This window comes from Bombus pascuorum, chromosome 1, assembly GCF_905332965.1.
Source record: "Bombus pascuorum chromosome 1, iyBomPasc1.1, whole genome shotgun sequence".
Lineage (NCBI taxonomy): Eukaryota > Metazoa > Arthropoda > Insecta > Hymenoptera > Apidae > Bombus > Bombus pascuorum.
In genome coordinates this window covers 31,579,922-31,606,274 of record NC_083488.1, presented here as the reverse complement: position 1 = coordinate 31,606,274, position 26,353 = coordinate 31,579,922, and the positions used below count along the sequence as shown (strand labels likewise).

The window sequence follows — 26,353 nt, the reverse complement described above, 5'->3', positions numbered from 1 at the left end:
GTCATAAGTGCATCAAAAACAGTGCACAAAGGAAATAAATATATCTTCAACGTTGCTACATGCGAATACGATTTTAGATCATCCTAAATACCATACTAAGATTTATCTTCCTCGTATCCGTAAATCAGAAGGCATTTCAGGATTTCTATTTTTGTATGCACACAAAAAATGCTTCAAAGAACGGTCCAAAATTCCAGTGACACTTTTACGTGCTCTTTTGCTGACTCATCCGGCCAATTTAACGAACATCTGGATCTCGTTCATTGGCCGATCACGTGTCTATTCGTTGGATGTTCAGGGTAAAGGTTGTTGCTTGTATCAGCCTTTAATCTCTTTTACATGTGTTTCACAGTGGAGGAACACTTGAACGATACGTATAAGATTTATAAGGGCTTATTTGTCTGGAAAAAAACCTGGTGATGTTCTGTGCATTTGGTCGAACGGTTAGACAGACCTGGTTTCCTGTTCCTCTTTTTTCTTTTTTGCTTCTCTTTGGGAGGTACTCGCGTGGGCAGATTATTACTTGCGTCTGTGTGGAAGTGTTGCGGAGTATTGCAGCTCGTAACTTGTTCTCGGAATGAACTTCTATCGATTGAACCCGACATCCTGTTCTCGTGCGACGCGCTCAGAAGGCCCTTTGTCTTTCTTCGCAGCAGAGCGGTTCAGATCGAAACTGGTTGCCAGTGGTTGGCCCTGTTTTTTAATGACTTTGACTTCTTTTCGTATCGTGTTGCACTCTCTCGACGAGTTTATAAGAATAAAATAATATTCTACGTTCATTTGAATTTTTAAGGATTTGATTATTAAGTATATCGTATCGAAAAAAAAAGAAAATTAAAAGCGAAAATATTTTGCCAAAATTTTCGCTTCGAACGCAATGCTCTTGTTGTATTTCTCGAATACCTCCAGAAGCTTGAAAATAAATTTCGACGATGATCTCATGGAAGAGGATGGTTTTATGTCTTTCTACTTTTATGTATTTTTCTTTCTTTTTTAACCGTTTTCCGTAGACTACAGGAAGTTGAACATTTTTCCTTTTTAAAGCTGTAAACGTCGTTTCGATGTTGGCTCTTCCTTTCCAGAAGAATATGGAATTTTTAACGGAGAATTTACGAGCCGCGTTCACTCGTTAAGGATGTAAACGTTCCTCTTGCCTACGAAACCGCATTTGGAACGCGCTGTTCAATGTATAAGCGTTCTTTTATGCATTTCGCTTCTTAGAGAGGTTAATCCCTCTATAAATCACGTTATTAAAGGTTTAAACGTTGTTTTACTTTGCACGTTTGTCTTTAAATTTGTCCGCTACATATTATTCACGTATTACTTAAGTATAACTGAAAATATTATTTTTGGAAAATTGAGCAACGGCTTGCAGTCCTATTTTGCTGATACGACACGGGAGCTAAAAATGAAAATTTCCAACACAGCTGAGAAATCCGTTTCTGTTACTTTTGATACTTAATTTATTTATCACTTGAATACGTAGTCTGCCAGCGTTTATTACATTTGCTTTAAGTGGTGAATAAATAATAAGTGTTTTTAGATTTAATTAAATTTATCTTTCTGTAAACTTTCGTTCCTTTTACTCATATATAAATATATTTTCTCCTAGAAGCTTATTTTCCTTAAATGCAACGATGCCAATATACTGCGTCAACTTCCTTCTACTTAAATTCATTCTTGTCAAGTAGAAATCTAAGTAGGACGTAAATTTAGCGAAAAAATTCGAAAAGTCAACAATCTCCGCTTTAAGCTTTATTACTAAAACACGACGTTTTAAACGAGAAGCAAACTCGTAAACTCGCGAAGTTTATACCCAGCGTGAAAAAGAGAATTGTAAGTTGGCCAGTTTACTTCATCATTCGACCGTAAAATCGCCATTCTTCACGCTAAACCCTCACTGTCATAATCGGTGTCAGTTGAACGAAAACGAGCAACAAGCTGCCACAGTACCGTCAAGAAAAGCGTTGGTTGCGAGTGACGAGCATGCGATTTGCACGATACAGGCGAGACTGCATCCTGGCATTGTGAGCAATGTCATTGCCTCCGCGGGTAGAGGCCCTTGCCTGGTCGAGGACGAATTTCCGGCACGCGCCATCACCACCAATGCCAAGTCGAACCGATTCATCGACCTCCATTTATCAACGCTGACCGCAGGTCTGTCGACATCGTAAATCTTCTTTAAACGCGTTTTGCGGATTGTCGCGCGTGCGACATTTAGTCTTACGATATACGAATACTCTATTCACCGAATTGCCCTGTCATCCAATGCGATTATGAAGACGGAATAGGATAGCGACGATGAAATTTTGTACCACGTTTTAGTATGGCCGCAATAATGAGTTTTATGATAATTTGTGGTATCATTCGGAAGATCGAAATTAACGTGATATTTAATTTTGACGATGAGCAATTTGGTTTGCTTTTAAGTCCATCGATCGCGAAGTGCGATGATTTGTGCTATTGTAATACTTGGAACCTTAGTATTCATATGATCTTCAATGTTGGCGAAGAGATTTTTTATTACTGAAAGAGATATATCTACTGTTATAAGATAAGATTGTTGAGAATATTGATCAGAAAGTGGGGAGTTTAAAGTGGTTGAATTGCAGCGGGATATTTGTTGATATTTTTATCGACCAAAGTTAAATAGTGACATTACCGCGTCATATAAGTTCAATTTTAATTTACCATATAAAAGGAACTTTTCTTTCGACTTGATTTTATAACAAGGGACAGAGGAGCAGCTAGTAGCTCACGTTTAAATGATATTTTACGCGTAATAAATGAAGTTTCAATCACACAGCGAATCGTCGTAATTATGGAATAGTGGTGAATATTTCGTTCATATGCGCACAGTCTCGAAGAGGAACGGATGCCATCGAAATCGTGACCGCGTACAAACCTATTTCGAGAAAGTTACATGACGATGTTCCAGCGTGACCACGCGCATTCGGCTTACACGAACGTTTGGTTCATAGTAAACTTTACCTTGAGCAAATTATAGGATGAAACGTTGCATTAGGCTGATTCGTTTGATCGGCGCTTATGGGAGGAGTAACGCGATCGAAACCGTTTTCTTTAATTCAGGATCGGTCTAATGCCCCTGCTCGATTCCATAATTTCATATTAATTGTATTAATTGTATGGTAAGAAAATTTCATTATTTTTGTATTCTTTTTTTTTTCATTTTCATCAACGTCCAGCAATAATCTTCGAATGACGCAAATTTAGATGTTACCTTAAGGACGACGAAGAAACGATGATGTATTTCTTGCGTGGAAAAGATTTTTTTTATGACTCACGATAGTCGTAAAGATATAAATTCTACTTTTTATTCAAACATTCTCTCAAAACAGAATACATATTCGTATAATGAGAAACCAGATCAGAATGATAAAACTACAAATATACAGTACATTCTGAGAACTTATGAAACAATGTTATGTTCTGCGAATAAATTGGGAGACAAACGTCAACGTTTGCGTTACATAATGTTCCTCGTTGGCATTGCCTATAAATAAACAAATTACCCTTTTAGGCGATTATTATAATTATTCTATTGCATTCGAGATTTTTAGTTTTATCGTAACGAGGAAATCTACACCGTGGTATTACTTTCTTTACGAAAAAGTACAAAATAATTAACGATTCTGCGACGGCTGGTTAATTTCTTAATTTACGAGCCGCTTTATACATTATTCAAACGATTGAAATGGCTTCTCGGGCAATCAACATTCGTCGCGAAATCTCAATGACGCGAACGCTTATCGAATAGCAATTTAAGAATAAGAACGACGTCGAGATTTGGAGAGCGTCATTCAGTTGCACGAATTTGTATTCAGCGGAAGATCGTTTTACGCTTATGTAAAAGTGAAAAAGATATTTGTCGTGACAAGGAAATTGTTTAATAAAATTGAACTTCCCCGCAGAATTTTTAGAGGCTTTAGAAACATCGGTCTTGTCCAAGAATTTCCTCGATTGTTACGTGAAATCTTTCCCCAAAATTGAATCTGTAAGAAAAGGTATTGCGGTGAAACGAAAGGGACCATCTTGTTGCCAAGAGAATTCCCGTCTGTACTCATCGGAGTCAATATCCTAGCGATGCTTTACGTTCCTGTTTCCTCCTGTTTCAGCGCCAAACAGCCCACTCCATCTTAGCAACAGGGCTCACGTTTTGCTCCTGCTGAATAGGCCTCAAGCCTCCCTTACGGATGCTGATCATGCTGTTAGGCTACGACCGGACTGGGGCAAGGTGAGGAACACCTTTTTGTCATGGTACATTATCGCGTTAGAATAGCGTGCAAAGGAGTAGTGAACGTGCAAATAATTTGTATCGCGTGTGTGCGAGAAAATAATTTATTTGATGTTTTATGTCAACTTAGTTTTTACTTGTCATAGAATTAGATGGATTTCTTGGCGTGCAGCTTTTTAGAAACGCGTGATAACGTTCGAGTCAATGAAAATAATGTATTACGTATAATATATTAATAAGTTATGACGCATACTTCTTGAATTATGAATAAAGCTGTTTATTTAATTGCAGTGCATTTTATCTCATATAAATCAGAAGATATTTTCGCCATATTTATCTTTTGTCATATGATCCGTTTTAATATTCAAATATTTGTATGAAAGCTAAAAAAAGATGTGAAAATGTAAAATTGAAAATAACAATTGCGTACAAGCATATTTGATTGAAATTTCTTGCGTGACCGTAACATAAGAGGCAGTGTGTTTCTCCTACTTGGCACGCAGTTCGATCAGATGTCTGGCTACGTATTGTCCTTTTACCCTTAACCCAATCCTGGCCCAAACTCACCAAGCCACGCGTGACACATTATTTCCAACCGAGATGCGAGGGTTAGATTAGATGTCTGATAGACTGATTCAAAGCAAACACCTTATTGAGAAACGTGACAAGTTGGAAGAATTTTCTTTCAGTTTCATTAATTTTACGTATATTTCACTGAATTAATTTTACGCTGCGAATCGGATGGTAAATATTAAAAATTGTCATTAGTTTAACTTTCGGTGATGCTAGCGATAAAAATTATTTTTAAAAAGTTTATAGTTTATTAAATAACAATATTTCCACGTTTCTTATTCGTAAAATGAAATTAATATCTAAACTTATCTCCGGTTTCTGTTATTCCTATAATCATGAAATAAAAATACTTCGATCAATTCTAATTTTGTGTCTATTCATTAAGTCCGCTAATATGTTGCTCAAAATACAACATGACGAACGAATTTTTTTCTGATCGATAACGCCGCGGTAGCTGTATCATTTATAGTAATGACGTAAATTGATAACGGTTTGTATTATCACGAGATAATATTGTTGCTAACAATGGAAATATCGTGCGGCATAAGGAAAAAACCATATGCATCATCCGCCGATATAATGAAATAAAAGTAATCATTTGTATTGCTTTATCTAAAACAATTTACATGCGTAGTTCTCTCTCTACAAATCTGAATAATTTAATCTCAGAGAAAAATATCCGACTGATTTTGTATTTGCATGAACGAACCAATTAAAATGAATGAATTTCACGCCGTGCATTCTTGCAACATTAATTCTTCGATAAAACAATTCATCGATAAAGTTCTTCCTGTTTCTACGTCTATGCATCTCGTACATCTTTATAGTTGGTTTTGTATCTTGGTACCGTTCTACACAAATTACGCGTTTATGTCAGTCCCGTTAAGGTGAAAAGTGAAAATTAAGAATAACTGTTCGTTCAAGATACTTTGCTCAGGGAATATTATGGATTTGACAGGCTTTTAATATTGTTCTATTTTTCTATTGATATTCGTCGTGTGAGTAGAACAGGTTATTGAATAATATAGTGAATATTTCGTAAGAATTTCATAAGATTTTCACTGTATAAAATATCAATTACCAGTTAAAAATTGAGCGGATTTTAATTACTGCTTTGTCATTTGTCAACAGGGTCATTACAGACGAGGGGTGGCTTTATCGGCTCTTGGCAGACACGAGGAGGCGCTGTTTGCCCTTTGTATTAGCGTAGCTATCGACAAGAATCCTCAAGCTGTGCGTCACGAATTGATCAAGGTATGTCGATTTTTATATTAAGTCTAAATGTTACGTCGTCCTGCGAATAACGTTCACCTTTCGCGCCTTGTTCCACTGCGAAAACCTGCGCGACCCTTTAACGTATTTCTGTTAGAGAAAAACAGCGTGGAATTGCTGCAATAATATTCTTATCATTTTTATTTCAATATCGAGATCTTAGCAATCAATCGTCGCCGAAGAGTGTATGATAATTTAAAGAAGGAGACCGACAAATAAAATCAGCCATCCTTGAACGATGCAACAAAGTCTATCAGATAAATTAGATCTTTTTTCTGAAATAATTGTGATTTCTTCAATGAAGAGATATATAGAAGATTAAATTATAAAGTTGTTTATTACATGTTTAAAAAATGCACAAAAAGAAACTCATTTACTGTTATCTCGATCGTTCTGTTGATTGTTATCAAGTTAATTTATTACACGTTTTCCACGCTTTTCTTGATAAACTTCGATAAAGATGACGTTATGTTCTGCGGTTAATTCTACGCGTTTTCTTATAACCTTAGAATAGCATGTACTATGAGCTGTAATAACAGAGAACAAGTGAATTTTATTTCGACCTTGATAAAGAAAGGTTACTTGTAACAATTTTCTTGCAGTAATTTGTTGACGATATTTATATACTTCTACCGATAAGTTACTTTCGACAAATTTGTGTAAACAATTCGACTAACTCGATTAACTTTCTACATATTAAAAGTAGTTTTATATAAAAACAACACCAAGTAATATTCATAGAAATTAATCGATGGGTAAATAATATTAAATTATTATATACAAATATTAAAAATATCGCTAGAATATTTACATTCGTCTTACCTTTACGATGCGATACTTTCAACTAGCCATTTACAATGTCCATTTCAACATCAAGAAAGAAAAAATAATATCCACTGAACGAGAATCCACGAATACCATTACTTATTTAAATACAATACCATATTATTTATTTAGATAAATTTATTTGAATTCGATTATTCATATTTATTTTATATATAAAATTAGTTTTAGATTACTTTACGTCAACTAATATTCCAATACAATATTTAGTGATTACTCTAATCAAGCACGCTCGTATAGAAAACAACGAGACAATGTTACATAGATTGCGTTATCTACGCGAAAAGAGTAGCATAAATAAAGCGTAACACTCCTTTAGAAACGTTCGACGTTAGATCTGCAAGAGTCAACGACTCGATCCGCGTGTAATTCTCCACACGGAACGAAATCCTTTGGAGAGGGATCCGTTAGCGTTTATTCTCATTTTAATATGGTCGCGAACGATGCACGACCGGTGGATAAGTACTCGCGGATGAACAGTACAAACGAGCGAAAGAGAGATCAAGATACCGCGACGAAGTCACGAACGTGTACAAAAGAAATGGACGTCTGTGCGCGACGGCATTTCCGGTACGGCTGCTAGCGGTGTAGCTTAATGACTCGGTATGATAGTCGTCAGGTGAGTGACCCGTACCGGGGCAATGATAACTACTCGCGAATAGACACGCTGTTCGAGGAGAGCTGTTTGTTGCGTGACGCGTGTTCCTCTCTATTCTGACTTTCGTGCCGATTCCTCGCTTCTCGTATCGTTTTTTCTTCCCTCTCCTTCGTGTCGTTAGTAAACTATCGCGCGTCACGAAAATACGTGGAAAATACAAAGAATATGATAATTGGAAGAGAAATGTACGTCGGCTAGTGTTAACGTGATTATTGTTTATTGGTAGTTTATGTCTCGTAAATTTATGAGAACAAAGTTTACAATACTGTAATTTTTCTAGTAAATGTCTAAACTTGATAGCATAACAACAGTTTTGAATGTTGAATTCAAATGAATGAATTCTACGTATCGAACGTCTCGCTCTGGTGATACAGAAGATTTAAAGCGGAGCAATGTGCAAAGATCCTTGCTATAGCCTGTAAACTTAAAAAAAAAAAAAAAAGAGATCTGCAATTGAAACGTACGTAGAGTAGAATACTTCTTATGTCTATTGGATCGTACGTTTAATCAGATATATGAATAACTGATTAGTTCAAAGATATATGCGGAGTATTATTTATTGGTTGGAAATAAAATAAAATATATTATATAATAAAGAAACTGGTTTTACACATTTTAACGTATTCTAATATCTCAATATTCTTAGATTTATAAAATGATATTTCTTTCGAAAGTGTAAAACGGAACTAATGAATTTATTTTTAATTAGTCACAATGGCGGTCGTTCTTCGTTCTGTTTCTGCGACGTAGTCGGCCTAATTAGATGAATAATTTCGCATATGTTGTAAATAAAGTTATGTAAATTTGTTGAATGAAATTAATATGGATTCTAAGTGTGTAAAGTGTACGGTTAAAAACGTAGAAACCTTACGAGATGTATAATGATTTACAGCATAATGGAGTGTCGACAAAGTCACCTTCGCCTGAAAAAGTTACAAGTCCAAGCTAGCATCAACGGGTTAATTAAGTTCGATTAAATCTGATTTCTCGCGAGAAAGAATCGCGATGATTGTAAGAATTATACCGCGTGGCATTAACCGAAGACCTCATCACGCACCCACCACCCTCTTAGGCAGCCTTTACACAATCATTTCTACATTTTCCGAGAAATATCTGATTGATCGAGTCACTAATGTAATTATGTTGGTAAGGTCGGACAAGCCAAAATGCTCGAACAGCAAGATCGCAAAAATGAATTTTCTTATTCGGGTCGAATTGAAGTTTTCTCGCATAAAATTATTTTATAGGGATTACGTATAATCCGTAAAAAAAATATTTGTTTTTCGTCATTTTTGATATTTAACCGATCCGATTTTACAGATTAAATTTTAATGCGATTGTCTTCGTGTTATTTTTCTTTTTCAAAGAAACATCTAAAGACACAAATCTCGTAGAACTCAGTTTCTTTTAGCATGCAAACTATAAAGGAAAACAACGAAAGATGAATTCGACGTTTGATTCTTCGCGCCTTGATCTAAATTGATTTCTACAATTATCTCGTAAATTTCAACGATATCATTCTTCCACGAAACATTCACACGTCTCGTGGGCGTGAAGATGAATAGCCTAAGTTAGACGATAAATATTCCGTGAATTGACATTCATGAATACCTTGGGGCATTAGGCCGAGCCACGCATACGATTCGATTCCTCGTTATATAATAAACATACAAACTGCTCCTACGCGTCCAATGAAAACAAATTTCAACTAAGTAGAAAAAGAACGAATTTATTTCCCTGTTGACCTCCTGAACGTCATATCAGTCGACCATGTGACAACCCGATAATTCCAACAAGGCTCTCCAGGTGAGTGACCCAAGGCTAGTCCACATTGGAGGCAAGGCCAACCATAATCACTCACAGCAACTCGAGACGTCTGGCTCTTTGAATCGCGGTTATTGTTTTTTCCGACGCGAGAATAAGTCGGTGCAGCTGCAGAATCGAAATTTATCGCGGGTATTCCACCGTTGCTTCTTTTTCATCAGTTTGTGATTCATCTGGAAAACACTATTTCGTAATTGTATAGCATACTTTAAGCGATTGAGCGAACATAGCATTAGAATTTTCCCATCGATTATACCGAATGCGTAACACGCGTTAACGAAACATCAGCTATGAATATGAAACGTATCACTAAAATCATTTCTAAGTTACAGAAAATACCCTAGCTAGCACGATGGCCAAACATTCGTTGCACCGAAACCCCTGAAATTTCACAGTAACAAAGTTTAATTAATAAATGTTGCAATCATGATATTTAATCAAACAATTTCGCAAGATCTCATACGGATAGTTCTAAATTACAATGCCAGCCGCATGAGATTAATCTCGCGCGGTAAACCACCGTGGACTATGCAATCGAGCCAACTATCGTCAGAGCGTTCGATTTAATGGCGCCACGGGGGCGACCTGGGGTTAGAATTCGTCGAACGAATCGAAGAGGTACGACAAATTGAATTTCGAACGGTCATTATGTAACCTAGAGGCTGGTACAATCATTGACGCAAGCTGCACCGGTACTTATGTAAGATCGAGGAATCATTCTTTTCGCGCGGCGTTCAAGCCGTATGGCAAGCAACATCCGCACGTTTGCCACTTTCTTCTGGTTGAAAATGTTCTTCTATTGTGCCCGGATACGACTTAACCACGAGGAAGTTGCACAAGGTGCCGTGAAATTTTCTAGACTCCCTCCTAATCTCGTTCTGTATTTTACTCTTCTTTTGTAACTCGCGGATGTTCGATCATCCGGAATCGAATCGTGTACTTTTGGTTTGTCTTGCGTTTTCTTCTTTGCGTTTGCTCGTTGAAGGCGTTGAGAGGAATTAACGATTGTAAATGCTTGAAAACAGTGTTGCACGCCATTATGCAATCGTGTTTTTGTGAAACCACGAGAGCCTTAGCGGAATGAAAAGATATATCGCGAGATAAACAAGTATCGCCTTAATGGAAAGAATTTATTTCGAACGTTCTTCTTTTTCTTTTCTTTATTTTTCTTAGACCATGTTCAGATAAGAAGTCAAGGTTCAGGTAGAGAACGTTTTGATATCAGAAAGAAGTAAATGTTCGATTTATTGAAGTACTTGAACTTGGGTTTGTGTGAGAAAATTGTGTTTAACGGTATAAATTGAGGAAGAAAAAGTATCTAATACGTGGAACCACCGCATCTAATAAAACGCTGCTGCGCAATTGTTGCGCATTGTTTTTCTGAAGTTATTACGGATAATCGTAGGAGCTATATTACATAATATCCATCACAGAAATCGAAGTGTACCGTCGTTTACTCGAAGAAAATCTCACGTTCTACTTGTATGGCGAAACACAAAGTATAAAATTTATTATGTTTCTCGTTGACTACCGTTCACGAACCGCTTGATCTCGCGCAAGGATTCAATTTCGCAACGATCAATTTCCATAAATTGGAGATGAAAATTCAGTGCGATATTCGAGTTAATCGAAAGCCACGATACAACCATTTCCTTCAATTTGTTACGCACGATTCAAAATATAATACTAAACGCTAACAAGATATACCAGATATTCGCTCTAACGATCCACATGATTCTTACTCATTTGTGATAATGTCACGAAAACGAAGTTGCTGATAAATTAATTCTTATATTACGAAGATAACACAATACCATCACACTTATTTATCCACAATAGTTAAATTCATTTTCTTATCCTTTGTTGTATTATTCCTTTCGTGACTCGATGTTTTCGGATCGCACTGTACTTACAAAGCGACATCCCCTTATCTTACGTGAGTCGTTGCGCGCAATCAACATGCATTGGAGACAATATTGTAATTATGTCGCATAATTTTTCTTGTTCGCGCCAAAGGAGACGTATTTCTCGTTTACAAGGATTTACGGGCTACATTTGCATGGAACATCGGCCTGTGACAAAGAGACGTCTCTATCGTCTAAGGCACGTCGCACAACGCGCGAATCCTCGATAACAGTTCGCGGAGGAAACGGCTTTCATCGTTCCGTCGTATTAGAATTACAAAAGGCATTGTTTCGTATCGTCTTCAGGTGCTGTACAAAGTTTTATCATCTGGACATCGTCGTTACGGCCTGCCATCTCGCACCCCCTACAATTTGACCGAGGGTGCATCGCGCACGAGGAGTCGTCATCAGCTGATGAATCCGAAGAGGAATCGTCGAACAGTATTGAATGCCTCGGACTGTGAGGATAATAGCAGCGGTGGCGAAGAGGAGTTCACTCAGGTAGGAATCTTGTGAAATTTTAAAAAATAAGGCTGGACGATTTAAGGTTTATTTTAATTTTTCCAATTTTATCGAATATCTTTCAATTCGAGGGGAAATGGTAGTTTAACGTAAGCGTATTTCCTCTTCTTTCTTTGCTTTTTCAATAACGAGTTTCGCTTTCTTTACGCGATATAAATTGTTCAAAATTAGAATATGTTTGTGTGGAATAAAATTCGAAGTTAAATTATATGCGACTATTTGCGAGATTGATTCCCAATATGCCGGAAAATATGGATTTTGTAGATTATTCGCAATGGCGAACGTCTCTGCTGTAAGAAACGTTTGAAGCTTTCTAATGCTCGACTTTTTTCCTAGGAATTTATCGTTAACACGAATTCTTAGAATTTGAAGTCCAAGTGTTGAGTACACACACGCATATGTATGCATGGCAGTGTCACTACCGGTATATTCTCATGAATTATCAGATTTGATAAGATGCTAGCTGCAATGCTAGCGAAATACTGTCTAAAAAAAAAAAAATAAATAAATAAAAAATAAAAAAGAAAAAAAAGAAATGCCCAGGGATTGCAGCAGCTATAATTTTCGATACAATTTTTTGTTATAACGTTATTAATAATTTTCTTCGTAACTCACGGTATTTTTCTCCACTCGATTTAAACATTGTTGTGTTTGATTTTAAACAAAGTAATAAAAATATTTATGATACAGTACACGCACGATGGAGATATTAAAATATATTTTTTAATAAGATACAAGCTTCGCTATTGTGCCCCGAATTAAAATTGTGTGACTTTAACCTAGTACTACATCGATGAAAATAAATGATGTAAAATTGAATTAACTTCAACCATATACTGTTTCATACAGTGTTTATTCTTCGTTTAAACGATTCTTCATTTACGTAACATGGTTTAGACGTTGCATTCTTTTAATACACAGTACTTACAGCTGTATGTACTTCTTGATAACTGAATGGCCATTTTAAAAGTGACATCATCGTTCAGGTACAGTTTTACGCTGACTTCGAAGCTGCGATTGAATTATCAAATAACTTTATGCTTTTCTTCTTACGTTCTATGTTTACGATATTTCGATCGGATTTCTTTTCTACGATCGTTGCTTCTTGATAAACGTTGACGAGAAAAGAAAACGAATAAAGAGCAAAATATACACACGATGTTGAAACAAAAATCATTTATGTTCGTGTAATTTCTTCTTGTTTTTCGATACAATTTTAACGAACTGAATTTTCCAACCGTCGTAAAAAATTTAATTATTTTAGATTTTCAATCTCCCGAATTTAATCTTTTATAATTAAAGTGATATGAAATTGTTGACGAGCAACTGATCAAAAGCAAATATTTAACTCAAACACATAGTTCACTGAAGCAAATATCAAATCGTAATAGAGAAAACGGAGTAATTTAATCACGGTTCTACTTCAGGAGGTTGCAATTATGATTTTGTCCGTTTAATTCCTGGCACGTACTACAGCAACACAACAATCGATATCTTAATCATATTCTCGATTACCGCTCAGATATCTTGGTTAATCGTTCTGTTTCCTGGGAGGACATCATTGTATCTGTTCGCGTCCGATTGTATTGTAACAACACGTGTACTCCTTGCCGCTTGGGAAGCACGTAATTAACAATCAATTTGCAATTATTATAGATCAACGAGAAATACGGATATCGCGGCGCTAATAAGCGGCTAGGCGGCTGCAACTTATATAAATCCGACGTTTCAATTACTATTAATCTTGCGGCCAGGATAAGCCTGTGTTCGCTAACCAATAATAATAATCGTTCGCCATGTTTAATTACGAATCCTCGAATTTTCTCACTTTGTGCAGTGATTTGTATAAATTACGATAAATAGTATGTTAAAATGTAAAATACGCTACATATTTCGCAGAAAGATCTAAAGAAAGGCAAAGTTCTATACAGAAGAAAATAAAAAAGAAGAAAGATAAATTATACTAAAATTTGATAGTAGAAAAAATATATATTCTTTCTATTATTAAAATTTATAACAGAAAACCAACATTCGTTCTTGTATCTCTGTTCCTACGCTTTGTTTCAAGATTACGAAATAACGAAATTTTCGATAAAAATCATGAACGCGTGAATACGGGAAAAACACGGTTTTCGAGTTAAGCACAAATGGTAATGTAATTGCAACATCGAGAAGAAAAACAGGCGAAACGAAATATCGAGGAATTAAGTTCCGAACAGATTGTCGAGTTGCGTAACGATCCATTAAACGTTACGCAAGCTCACGGCGTCCCGTTGCGAATAAAGATGAATTGTATTTCAAAGAAAAGAAGCTCTAATCGTGTCAATCCTAATAATTGTAGATTAAAGTTCGCGCTTAATCCAATTATCCTTGTTGATTCATTGCAGACTGTTAGCAGAAGACTCCTGTCAACCACAGCACCACAAAACAACATGAAGCTGCAGGCTGGCCTAGATCGTCTCTACCAAGACATAGAAAAGCTGAAAAGTAAGTTGGAAAGGCTGTAGCATTAAATCGAGTGCAAATTACAGAAGAATGATGAGATCTAGAATCGTTAATAGGCTGCGGACGTTTACGCGAATTCTAAATAGAAACTCGTTTCATATTTCATAGTGTAAGAAAGTACTTTGCTTTATGTAGAGCTTGGAGTATTTTAAATATTTTCTACTTTTTGTATATTTATATTTTATCTAAATAAACGAACGATTATATACATTTAAATTTCTCATAAGTATCCGTAGTTAGATTCTTATTTAAAAATCCTGTGTTATCTAAATTTTATAACGATACTTCAAATAATTAAATGAGAATGTTCATAGTTTATATCATTCGAGCATTGACAATAATATTTGTAGTATTTATATGCAAAAGTATCGACTAGAAGAAAAAAGAAACGAAATATTCGAATTACCTAAATTTAATTATTTTAAATGTTAGAGTACTGCCAATATTTTGCATTGAATATTATTCAAGAATTTTCGTCAGTATTGAAACCTAATTTTAATGCTCTACAAATTGAGCAGATTTTTAATCGTCGAATATGGCTATGTTTTTATAAAAGATGAATTGCAGCCTGAAAAGGTTACCCGATAACGTTCTATCTGACATTTCGTATTAATAACTAACGTTGCACATTTACCATGATATGTGCGGTTGAATGCGTACCATTGATAAACGAATCCCCAAGCTATTTAAAAGTAAAGTTCATTCAACGCTCGAGCAACGCGAAATCTTTCATTTATTTCTGCGGTCATGTTAATTTCCTGTGCAAAGTTCCCACTTTCTTCATCCTGTTCGTTCAAATTTTGTTACCATTTATCCACGTCTAAAGATCCAAAAGTGCATAATTTATTTGTCCTGTTAACTAATTAATTTATCTTGAAAACTTTTACTTTTTATTTTTTGTTCGTAAATTTTTGATTAATCCCTTTTGAAAGATTCAATTCTTATCGTGTAAAATTAAAAACTAAAAAGCTATAAGTTGATTCGAGGAATTCAATTATCCAAAGACATTTAACATTTTGAAATATTAAATTTTTATCTCACCCAAGTTTTATTATATCCTTACGAGATATCGATAAATATTGCAGAAATTCATACCGACGCGAATATCCAAGTACGTCGCGTAAATTCTCGCAAACCTTATATCATGTACGATGTAATAATAATAATAATAATATAAAATGGTACAATGATACAATACTGTTAATTTCTGTTGAAATCTAATTCCTTTTTTTTTTCTAAAATTACATATAACGTTTCATTTGTATATAATTCTGACATCAATAATAGAGTTCTTTTAAAGCATAAGATTACGCGATAAAAATATTTTAGACACGCGATAATCAACTAAAGCGTTTGTTTTTCACAGGACTCGAAGCGAGACCCGCTGAAATTCTCCTACCGCCCCTTTCCGGTGGTACGGCAGGCGAGTTAGATTGCATTCTGTGCTGTCGACTCTTATGGAAACCCGTAACAACACCATGTGGGCACACGTATTGCTGGATGTGTTTGGATCGTTGCTTGGATTATTCCTCGGCCTGCCCTTTGTGCGTCACGTCTCTCGTCGATGTAAGTATAGTATGAACATATATGTATAATATTTTTTTTTATTATTTAATTTGTACTTCACAATTTGTCCATTTGGACATTTGGTAAAATTTTCTAACTTAATTGCTAAATAACACGTGGATGGCTATCCCCAGGGGGATACCATCTTCGGCTTTCGCTATTTTATTTCTTTAGTGAGGTCAGTGGGGTGTTTTCTTTTTAGTCTTCTTTCTATCAGAGTTTTGCTCGCTTCAGCAGCCAGCTGGTTTGCATGTGTTGTCGTTATTTTCTTGTATTTATATGTATAATATTTTCTTCCTCGTTTAAATCTATAGAACATATTGGACAAATCTACCTGGCGAAATTTGAAACATCCTATATAACGAGTACAAAGAATCATAAGACAAAAAGTTGATTTCGAATTATGTTGCGCGGAACAAAAGAACGTCAGGACGTGGAACACCTGTCCATAAATGAGATATAATGCTTCCTAGCGGTTAACGATGCTGCAGATTGAAATGATTATTGTTTGTGGTCGCCATGGCCACCGTTAGGAGCTTCCGCGTTCGTGGCATCATTACCAATTGTCCCTGTGAGCATCGTCGTTAATGACGTTAAATAAATTTTGCGGCTGGCAATCCCGTATCTTTCCTGGATCCCCTCCTCCCTCGTATTACGTTACATTATTACACAACGCCTCGCGACCGTTATTCCCGCATTGTTACTGCTTCTTTCTTTCATATTCTCCTTCCTTCTTCCTTAACGCGACGCTAAACGTTTATCAGTGTTGCTTCGTTCGTGTCGCTGTGATTCATGAAGTTTTTACGTGATATTTACACAAGTAATTCAGAAGAGTTAATAGAATCGAACACAGTCTATATTTGTCACAGTTTATGTATGGAGAAGTTATTAATCCTTTATGGAAAAATTCTGGAATTTAAAAAACGGCGAATGAATATTTTAGAAATACCCTTACGATGTTTTTAGATGTCACTGGTTGTTGGGTTTCTGTAATTCAAATGTGATTTTATATCCAAATGTGCTACACGGGTGTTTGTATCGATTGACAATTTACCGAACGCTGTTTCATTCACTGATGAATCATGTGATTCCTATCATTCTAATTATACACCGTTTCATTCATTACGCGGTACTTGTTTGCTTCTTCCTATTACATTATTACGTAGGTAAATTTAACAATACCCTCGAGATCGTCAATCGATATAAAGTTCGATCGACGACTTTACTGTAGCAAAACGTTCTTTATCCAACAACGTGCGTATTAATACACGACCCTTATCACAATGTAACGTAATTAATATAATTTCAATATAAATTTCATAAATATGAACGATGCAGTGCATCGAATTAACGTAGTCAGTCTGATCGAAACGACACCAGGATTCGATTAATTTCAAACAAAACATTCTACGTGCAACTCTCTGAAACATCCTATTCGTTATTAATGCCAGTTCTTCAGGGAGATGGTCACGAAACATGTCACGAAAGAGAAAGGTGCTGAGAAATTCTCATGAAAAAATCACGAATCTCAGCAGCGAGATGTTGAAGGCATCTCTCGAGAAGGACGACGAGGTTTCTGGTCGACTTAGCAGAGTGTCCTTTGCATTTTCAGTACTTGGCCAGCAGCCAAAAGACGGTGACGGACTTCGTCGAGAGGGCTTTGAAGACCGTGGCCCCGGCGGAATACGCCTCCAGGGCAGCCAGCCACCGATTAGAACTGGTCCAGGGACTTGGTCTCCTGGGCAGCGAGCAGATCGCGGTTTTTGTTTGTACCACGGCGTTTCCTTGTGTCGCTTGTCCCCTGTTTGTCTACGAGCCGAGATACAGGCTGATGGTGAGGAGATGCGTCGAGAGTGGCGTTCGCCAGTTTGGTATCGCGGCGTGTCTCAACAGAGAAGCAACGGGGACGAAGAGGTAATTGTCCTTTTAGCTTTCCTTCTCGCTTCTTCTTAAAATATATTCAGCGAAAGAGGTGGTAACGTGGAACGATCATTTTGTTTACTTACAAAGTAAGAGTATAGTTGAAGATTAGACTTTTCTTATCCTTTTTATTCTCTTAACAAACGTTAAGAATGCCATACTATGAGACAGTTCTTGAGTTCGATAGATGGTCCTTGTTGAAATAGAAAAACAAGTTGTCCGTTGAAGATATGGAAGATATAGAGATAGGCCACTCGATCGAGCTATAAATCGTTGATGTTTCGTACACATTGTATGGAGGCAGTAACTTACAGCTGAGAAATACTATTGCTTTAATGAAAACCGATATTCACGTTCTTCAAACATCTTGTCCATGTTCTGAGATACTGAAAACTTAATTTTAATAGCGATTCTTTGTTTGTAACAGATACGCGGAATACGGCACCATGCTTGAGATTCGAGATAGAGTTCTGCTGAAAGATGGTTGCAGCATTCTTAGCACAGTCGGAGGCAGAAGATTCAGGGTTCTCTCTGGAGGAGAAAGGGACGGTTATGACACAGCTCAAGTAGAATTCCTGAGGGATGCGATGGTTCAGGAGGATCAACTTTTGAATCTCTTAGAGCTTCACGACAAGGTGAAACATCGATAATTTATCATAGTTAATAACTTACCGCTAGAAGACTTACGTATTAACCCACGTAACGATATAATGATAATATAATATATAACATACATACGATAATAATGCACGTAATATATAACACACACTAACGTTATACGATCTTCAATAAAATTTTCCATTCTAAAATTAACCTAAAACTAATTAGAATTGCCATTTTATCACCTGTGTCAGAAAATATATAGATCGTGGCAACTAGGATTTTATAGATGACAAAAATAGACTGCCTCTGCTTACCGAAACTTAATATTTCCAGGTGAGAACGAAAGGAAGAAGATGGTGGGACACGGTGCCATTGTCCCAGCAATTAGAAATACAGCGAGTATTCGGTCGAATGCCAGACACCGAAGAAGATTGGCCACGCTTGCCGGACGGTCCATCGTGGACCTGGTGGTTGTTGGCGATTTTACCGCTTGGTCCCCAGCTGCAAGTGGGAATTCTTGGTACGACGAGTCTGGAGAAGAGATTAAGAGCTATCGAAAAGACTCTCGATCATATGGAGCAAAGGCAATTAACTGTCGCCCCAGCTCCATCCGAAGAAACCACCACTTCATCCAGCATATGCCGAGACGAGGGTGGCCTCACAGACACGACAGTCTCGGTGGTACAGTAACGTTAAAGGAACAAAGAATAAGAAGAAATTGGAAAGATGTCCTCTCAGGACAATTCGTTCAAATCATTTCGCCATAAGATGGTGATTTAATGGGATTCGACTTTCATTCGATGTACAAAGTACTTGGAGAATAGCTTATCGAAGATTACTACTTTTTACTCGGTATTTAATATACACGCATTATATCCGGAAGTGAGGCGAGGAAAACCTGTAGCTCGGTCGATCGGCAACCAGGTTCTCCGTGTGCATCGATTCCCCCACTTTTCTTCTTATACTTAACCCCGTTAGTTGCGTTTTAACTCGAGTACTATCTCTCTTTCTCTCTTTATTGGGTACTCGTTAAACTTACACAGCCAAGCGCCTTATCGACGGAACGATGATGGTGCAATTAGAAGAAGCGAGACTAGGATCGAACAAAGGGTAACATCGTTGTCATTCGAGTAGTCGTTACGTTCCACTAACGGAACCTAGTTAGAATGGGGGGTTGAAGCGAGAGATGTAAACGAAGAAATTGATCTCGTCGATTTGCGCGTTATAGCTCGTCCGGAATTAATTCGATCGTGCGTGTGATTATTCTAAGCAATACTACAAGCAACCCGCTCTTTTGCAATCTCGCTACGTGCTTCGACACATATTTTGTGACGTTTGTGTTTTCTGACAAGAGATTGATGACGGTGTAGCTGGACCGGTGCTGTCAATGAACGAAACTTGTTCGTATTTTTCTCTGCGCATAAAAATCACTATGTCCTTAAGGGAATCCAATGTATTTACTAGTATGCATTACGATACATTTAACATGGTATCAGTTATTGTTCCTATACTGCATATAACAAGAGAGAAGCAACGAACGAAGTGACAGCTTTCGCTTTAGTTTCTTTGACAGCACTGATTTCTCACTGGTCTCTTTGAAATAGACCAAATAACACAGAGTTGATACGTTCCGTGCTGTACGACAATTTCAGAATCATCTGCTAAAATTATACTAGGAAATTTGATTATAGATAGTAACCAATTCCTAATCTTTTAACCTTTTCTAAACTTACTTAACTTTTGAATCTATCTATTAGCAATAAATTAAAAATTATACTTCTTTGGCTGATGGAGCCTTTGTCTTTCGTATCTCTCGCGTGCCATCGATAGTGTAGCTGACACGGAACGTGTCAAACAATACGGTGAGACTCATTCCTACTTTTTGAACGATAAGTTAATTTCGGGCAAGCTATAACGCAAGATCACCATATTCTCGATATTTATTACAAAATTAGCTGGACTATCGATAGCCGATCGGGTCTCACAAATACACGTTTTATATTCGAAACTCGCCTTTAGCGTCGATAGGAATATCGAATCGAGAATGTTAAAAACTCTTAGCCAATCATCGATGAATCGACCAAAGTAGACGATAGAGTCACATATCCGAGATGAAAGGAGGGATATCGTTTACCTCGGTAAGGCGTGACCGTGTTCTTCGCGCTGTTGCAATACGCAAATCTGTTCTTCCAGATAATATTATATATACATACATCTATATGTATACACACACATTTATGTATACATGAGCATATTATACGTTGCAATCAGAGGTACGCACGTCGTCGTCGTTTACGCTTATGTTGTTCGTACCCGACGAGAACTTTTTATCTTCGAAACGAATCGCGCGAATATATACTCATAACGATGGTACAATGATAGAACGAGAAGCGAGACGTACATATGTATTTCGTCGTGAGTTTGCTGAGTACAAAACGTTCGTCGGATGTACGCACGATTAGATCAGCGTGTTTTAGACTCTATCGTGCGCGCATCCAGTTTTAGCTCGTTCGAATTGGCCGATCTTGAGCTTTGGGGCGTGAAGAGCTTTTGTCTTTGATGTTTACGAAAGTCGAATAATTTTTTTCAGCGTATTTTTCTTTCTATGCAAAATGCATTTTTGTAGTATCTAAATCAGAAGTAGGCAAACTGTACTTGACAAACTTTGACATACGTTGAGAAAGAAAGCACGAATGTGTTGCTTAAAATAATTAAAGGATCATGTGCCTGAGTATAAAATTTCCGAGGAATTTTGAATTTACAATTTTAGAGAACGAAACGAATTTCATTGGCAAAAAGAAAGAAAACTAAATAAGTTAAATATAATTGGAAACTTATAGAATTTTTATTAAAGAGTAGATCTATTTGTATAAATGATCTTTTAATTATTATGAGTCATATATTCTGTTTGCACTTATATTAACGTTTAAGGGGTCCAATGATGTTTGATAACTGAAATGTTTTTACGCGTCCCATGGTGATAGATACCAAGGAAAATTGATAAATATAGCGATCGAGTTAGATCTAGGTGATGTTAAATTCGGAGAAACGAGAAATTTTAGGTGGAACGTTCTATTTTCACTCAGCTTCTCGTAATGAGCCATACTTGTTGAAAAGGAATTTACAACAACGACCAGTTTATGTGGCAAAGCGCTCTTCATGTGGCACGAAACTCAATTTTTTATACTGTCCGGCCTGTATTCAGAACGCTCTAGTAGAACAAACTATACTCCTTTTCTTTCCACAAAATAGAAAAAAGAAGAAGAAGAAAACGAATATAATCTATCATAAATATTAATACGAAATTCTTTCAACTAAATCTTCTTCCAATATCTCGTCGTTGATGTTTTTAACGTACCGATTTATATTTATAAAAATCTGTCGAAAAAGATTGAAATTCTAAAAAGAGGATTTATATACTATAAGCAATCGTTGAGAATTGATAATTATCTCTTAATCAAAATTAGAAGCGTAATGTTGATAATCACAACTATTCTCATCGAGTAAACTGTAATTTGCGTCCAAGCTGAAAATTATTCTGTCGTTGCACGATAATTGAAGAGTATATTCGAGAGTATAATATTTTTAACGATTAATTTCCAACCTGGTTTTCCAATAGTGGCAAACTGCCCGTGAAACAAAGGCGTATCGTTTAGTAATAATACAGTGTTATGAATACGAGCCTTTAAGTTTATTCCGTCGCTCATAAGACTTCTCGACTACGGTAGCGTATAGTAATTTATTTTCATGCGATTTTTTAAACGTCATTCGAGAGACACATATAACGATCATCAGAAGAGCTAGGGAACGTCATATCAGTCATGCAATCAAACGTACGGAAGAAACGAAGAAAGGAGAATAAGAAAATATGAAAAAGAAAGAAAAGAATCATACGCGTCTGTTGTCCATGATAATTGATTATTCTTATTGTTATCGTGAATTAATATTATTATTATTACTATTATGATTATTCTAATTATTATTACAAATTAAGAAGAGTACTATCACTATGAAGCGAGTACACCACTATTAGCTTTTAGTATCGTCGATAATAATATTATCGAAAGCGAATAACGACAATTGACTGCGAAATTGGCATTATTCGATACGCATACACCTAACGTATATATTTCCAATTTCTCTCACTCGAGAATGTGTGTATGTGTGAGTATGAAAGAAGAAGAAGAAGAAGACGAAGACGAGGAAGAATAAAAGGAGAACAACTTTTTTCATCGCACGTTTTCTAATCGATATAATAATAATAATAATGTAACGTTTCGTCTTCAAGAAAAAAAAAAAAAAAAAAAAATCGAAGGGACAGAGATGGTGTGTCCCTGGTATCTTTAAATTTATATTCTCTTCTCTAGACTTTTACGAAGTTGTGAATCATGCATTGTGATATTACCGTATAGCCTACCTATTGTATATTGTTATAACATAATATTACAAAATAGTATGTAATGTCACGCAACTTTCCATTTTTACTTCGACATTTCTATATTTATCTTCATCTCTTCATATGGAATTATTGTAATAAAAATATCGATGAAATCAAAATGTTTCGAGGATACTTCGTTTTACCTTGACCTGGTTTGTTCGACTTTCAACGTAGGCCGAGTTTCTACCTGAACGAAATGTCGCTTATAACCTTATAATCGGTATGACATTAATTGATTGATTTAAAGAGAAAAAAAAAACATTATAAAAGAGATTTCTGGAAATAATGTTCGCGTGAATACATTTAATGGAATATCGCTGATCAATAATTTTCGAAAATAATAAAATATGAGAAATGAGAGATCTTCACTTTCTTTACAAAACATTATTTACAGAAATTACAAGAACCGAAGAAGACGAGATAAGACGAAACAAAATAAATAAATTACTTGAATATTTCCAACGAAAAGTTTCTGTTTGCCTATCACCCCGTCACACAAATCTTTCAAAAATATCGTCAGAAAGATAAATCTTTTCTTTGCGTAGAAACACGAAGAAAAGATTTGGTTTTGGTTAATTTCATTTTATTGTTATTTCCGACTGCAACTTTACTCGTGACAAAGTGTCAATTACGAAGCAGCTTCAGGGCGAACGCGGTGGCTTTTCGGATTCGGACACGTCGAGTATGAGCGGTAAGCTCGAATACCTGGAAAAGTATTCGGTAGCGCCTTCGCCAAGCAGAGATTACTACGGGTTAAGAGTGTTGAACGACCAGGTGCTGACGAATAAATCGCATTCTCGCGATTCTGCCTCGTAACTTCGCTCCTTTTGCAGGTGACACTCTATCTCTGGCGAATCTCGCACGGTCCTCACAAAACACCCATCGTACGAACCTCCGGTTTCGTTGATTTCAAGCAAGACCATCGATTGCAGGACGAAATTCGACGTATTTTTGGTACACAGTCGAGGAATCATTATTGAGTAACTTTTCGCGGAAAATTTGTCATTTAACGTTTAATGTTTATCTGATACGTTTAGTAGCTCTCGAAAGAACAATTCGTTCAAAAATATTTTATTTTCTACAAATACTCTGTTAATTTTTTAATTTCTTGACGCTTTTGAACGTTTGACGTTTGATATTTGTATACGTTGAAATATTTATTGGGTTAGGAGCGTGAAATTTTTCATTGAATTGTTCGTAAAGATGTCACTTAAGTTTAAGTTGATATTATCTGATCGCTCGACTTTTTGAACGTTTAAAAAGCGGCGAATTAAGGAAGTAAAATGCTTTTTGTCTCGGTTTTTTTTTTCTTTTGACAATTTTTACAAAATATTAGTTTCACTATGGAATTAAAATTTCACTATTAATTAAAATGCTTCTTGTCTCGGTTTTTTTTTCTTTTGACAATTTTTACAAAATATTAGTTTCACTATGAAATTAAAATTTCACTATTAATTAAAATGCTTCTTGTCTCGGTTTTTTTTTTCTTTTGACAATTTTTACAAAATATTAGTTTCACTATGGAAATACCACGCTATAGCTTCATCGTAGAATTCCGTTTAATTTTCCATGTTGTTCCAATTCTATATGTTACCATTTATATACGATATTTTAGGAGAATATTTGCTAAAGCACGTAAGAAACATCACTTCCGGGAGAAATACGTTATTGACATTGCCAAGGTGTCTGATTAATAAATTAATCAAATATCTTTCGGTACAAGACATCATCAAATTAACATCCCTGTCGCGTGTCTCCAAAGAGGTAACAGAAATCAAAGAAATTAATATTCAGCCTTACCCTTCCTGCCTCTTCCTTCCAAAATATTTAGATTTTCGATGATAATTGCGTGTGGGAAACACTGTACAAAAAATACAGACCATTAACAAGGAACAGATACGACAGATTTAATACCACGTATAACTGGAAACAATTGTTCCAATTGGCTCAAGCGCAAGAATCAACCTACGATCAAAAAGTAATCTCGTCATTGTTACCGATTTTGAAGCGCGCGATATTCATCTTTGATTTATCATCGATCGGTTGTTCCAGATGCTGCGAAATCGCGCAAACGCAAAACAGAGACCGGCAAACCCAAAAATTGAAAATTTACCGAAAGTGAATGCGAGATCGGAGAATTCATCGAAAGCGTATCAAAAAATCGAAAATCCCATGAAAATCTCTGGTTCGAGTACTAAACTAACATCGAAGGTCGTTCCGCCAGAAAATCAGACGAAGAAAACGGCTGAAGTATCTCGTAGAAAGAACACGCAGAACTCTGTTTCGAGAAAATTGTCCGACAATCGTCTTAACGAAATTACGATCGATAAAGAAAAAGTAATCTCAGAGAGGAAAACTTCTGCCATTAAATCGCTGCAAGTAACCGGACAGAAGAATATAAAGGCGCTGAAAGATTACTCGGTCGCTACTAAGGTCAATGCCAAAGTAGACAGCAAAGATTTGATCGGTAACAAGGTCGTTGAAACAAAGTCGAGCAAAGTTCAGAATAAAATGGCTAGGAAGATCGACACGAAGGCTAGTAGCGTGAGTCTCAAAATGCTGGAGGATAAATTAAATAACGTTAAATCGAAAAGTTCGACAACACCGAAGGTTAATAAAACTGAGAAGCCAGCTCCGCGTTCGATCCAGGGTGACCAAGTTAAACCAAAATCCAGGGGGAAAACGAAGAAAATCGGTCATAGCAAGTCTACGATCTTGAGTACCAGCGCGGATCTTTTGAACGATCATTCTCCTATTAAGGACGACAGTTTCGATCTGGTAGATCTGATCCAGGCTAGCTTGAAAAACATTCGTAGTCCAAGAAGTATATTCGATTATAGCTTCAGTTGTATCGAAAAGACGAAATCTTGCGGCGGTGACACGACCACGCAAGAGATTAGTCGCAAGATGACAGACCATCCGAGAGCCTTGAAAAGTGGTCACATTAAAGCGGCTCTTGATCGATTATCAGAGAAATCCGAGCCCGTCACCGCGAAATCGATAGATTCTGCTAACAAAGGCGAACTATCGTATGGATCCGTCACGCCCAACTATGCTCTAATGTCGTTGAATTCAGAATTGAAAAAATCGACAGAGTTAAATAAGAATCGTAACGTTATCGTGCCAGAGGAGAAGGCAGAACATTTTGAAAGATATGGAATTTATAACAAATATCCAACGCCAAGACTACCGGACAAAGAACGGAAGAAGTCGCCTCCTGCAAAGGAAATGGATAAGATGAGCGTTCTACGTTCGCTGGGAACGAGAAGTTTGCGTGGTAAAAGCGTGAGCTCTAACTCAACGGCTGAGGTAAATCGATACGAATCGAGGAAAACGATCGATAACGTTTATAAGTATTGATGCGTGTTCACTGTCGTGGTGTTCTCCGGAGAATATTTTTTAAATTGTAACAATTGTACGTGTATATATTTGGTAAAATAAATATTAGCGAAAGCTAAAATGCATGTCTA

The 26,353-nt window shown here is 36.4% G+C and overlaps 2 protein-coding genes across 2 annotated transcripts in view; both read left to right on the top strand.

The window, feature by feature from the left end:
* LOC132910377 (LON peptidase N-terminal domain and RING finger protein 3) overlaps window positions 1-23,002 on the top strand; it is a 67,805-nt gene extending 44,803 nt beyond the window's left edge. The window contains exons 2-9 of the mRNA XM_060966036.1: window positions 4,137-4,255; window positions 5,960-6,082; window positions 11,636-11,830; window positions 14,239-14,338; window positions 15,723-15,922; window positions 17,535-17,836; window positions 18,270-18,477; window positions 18,779-23,002. Of these exons, the coding sequence (XP_060822019.1) occupies window positions 4,137-4,255; window positions 5,960-6,082; window positions 11,636-11,830; window positions 14,239-14,338; window positions 15,723-15,922; window positions 17,535-17,836; window positions 18,270-18,477; window positions 18,779-19,135 (1,604 nt within the window). The 3' untranslated portion in view covers window positions 19,136-23,002. The remainder of the gene's footprint in view (window positions 1-4,136; window positions 4,256-5,959; window positions 6,083-11,635; window positions 11,831-14,238; window positions 14,339-15,722; window positions 15,923-17,534; window positions 17,837-18,269; window positions 18,478-18,778) is intronic.
* Window positions 23,003-23,146: 144 nt separating this feature from the next.
* On the top strand, window positions 23,147-26,341 carry LOC132910391 (uncharacterized). Its single transcript, XM_060966062.1, has 5 exons — window positions 23,147-23,657; window positions 23,717-23,837; window positions 24,499-24,647; window positions 24,715-24,861; window positions 24,936-26,341. Exons 1-5 carry the CDS (start codon window positions 23,568-23,570, stop codon window positions 26,241-26,243), a joined length of 1,815 nt encoding a protein of 604 aa, XP_060822045.1. The 5' UTR covers window positions 23,147-23,567; the 3' UTR covers window positions 26,244-26,341.
* Window positions 26,342-26,353: the final 12 nt, after the last annotated feature.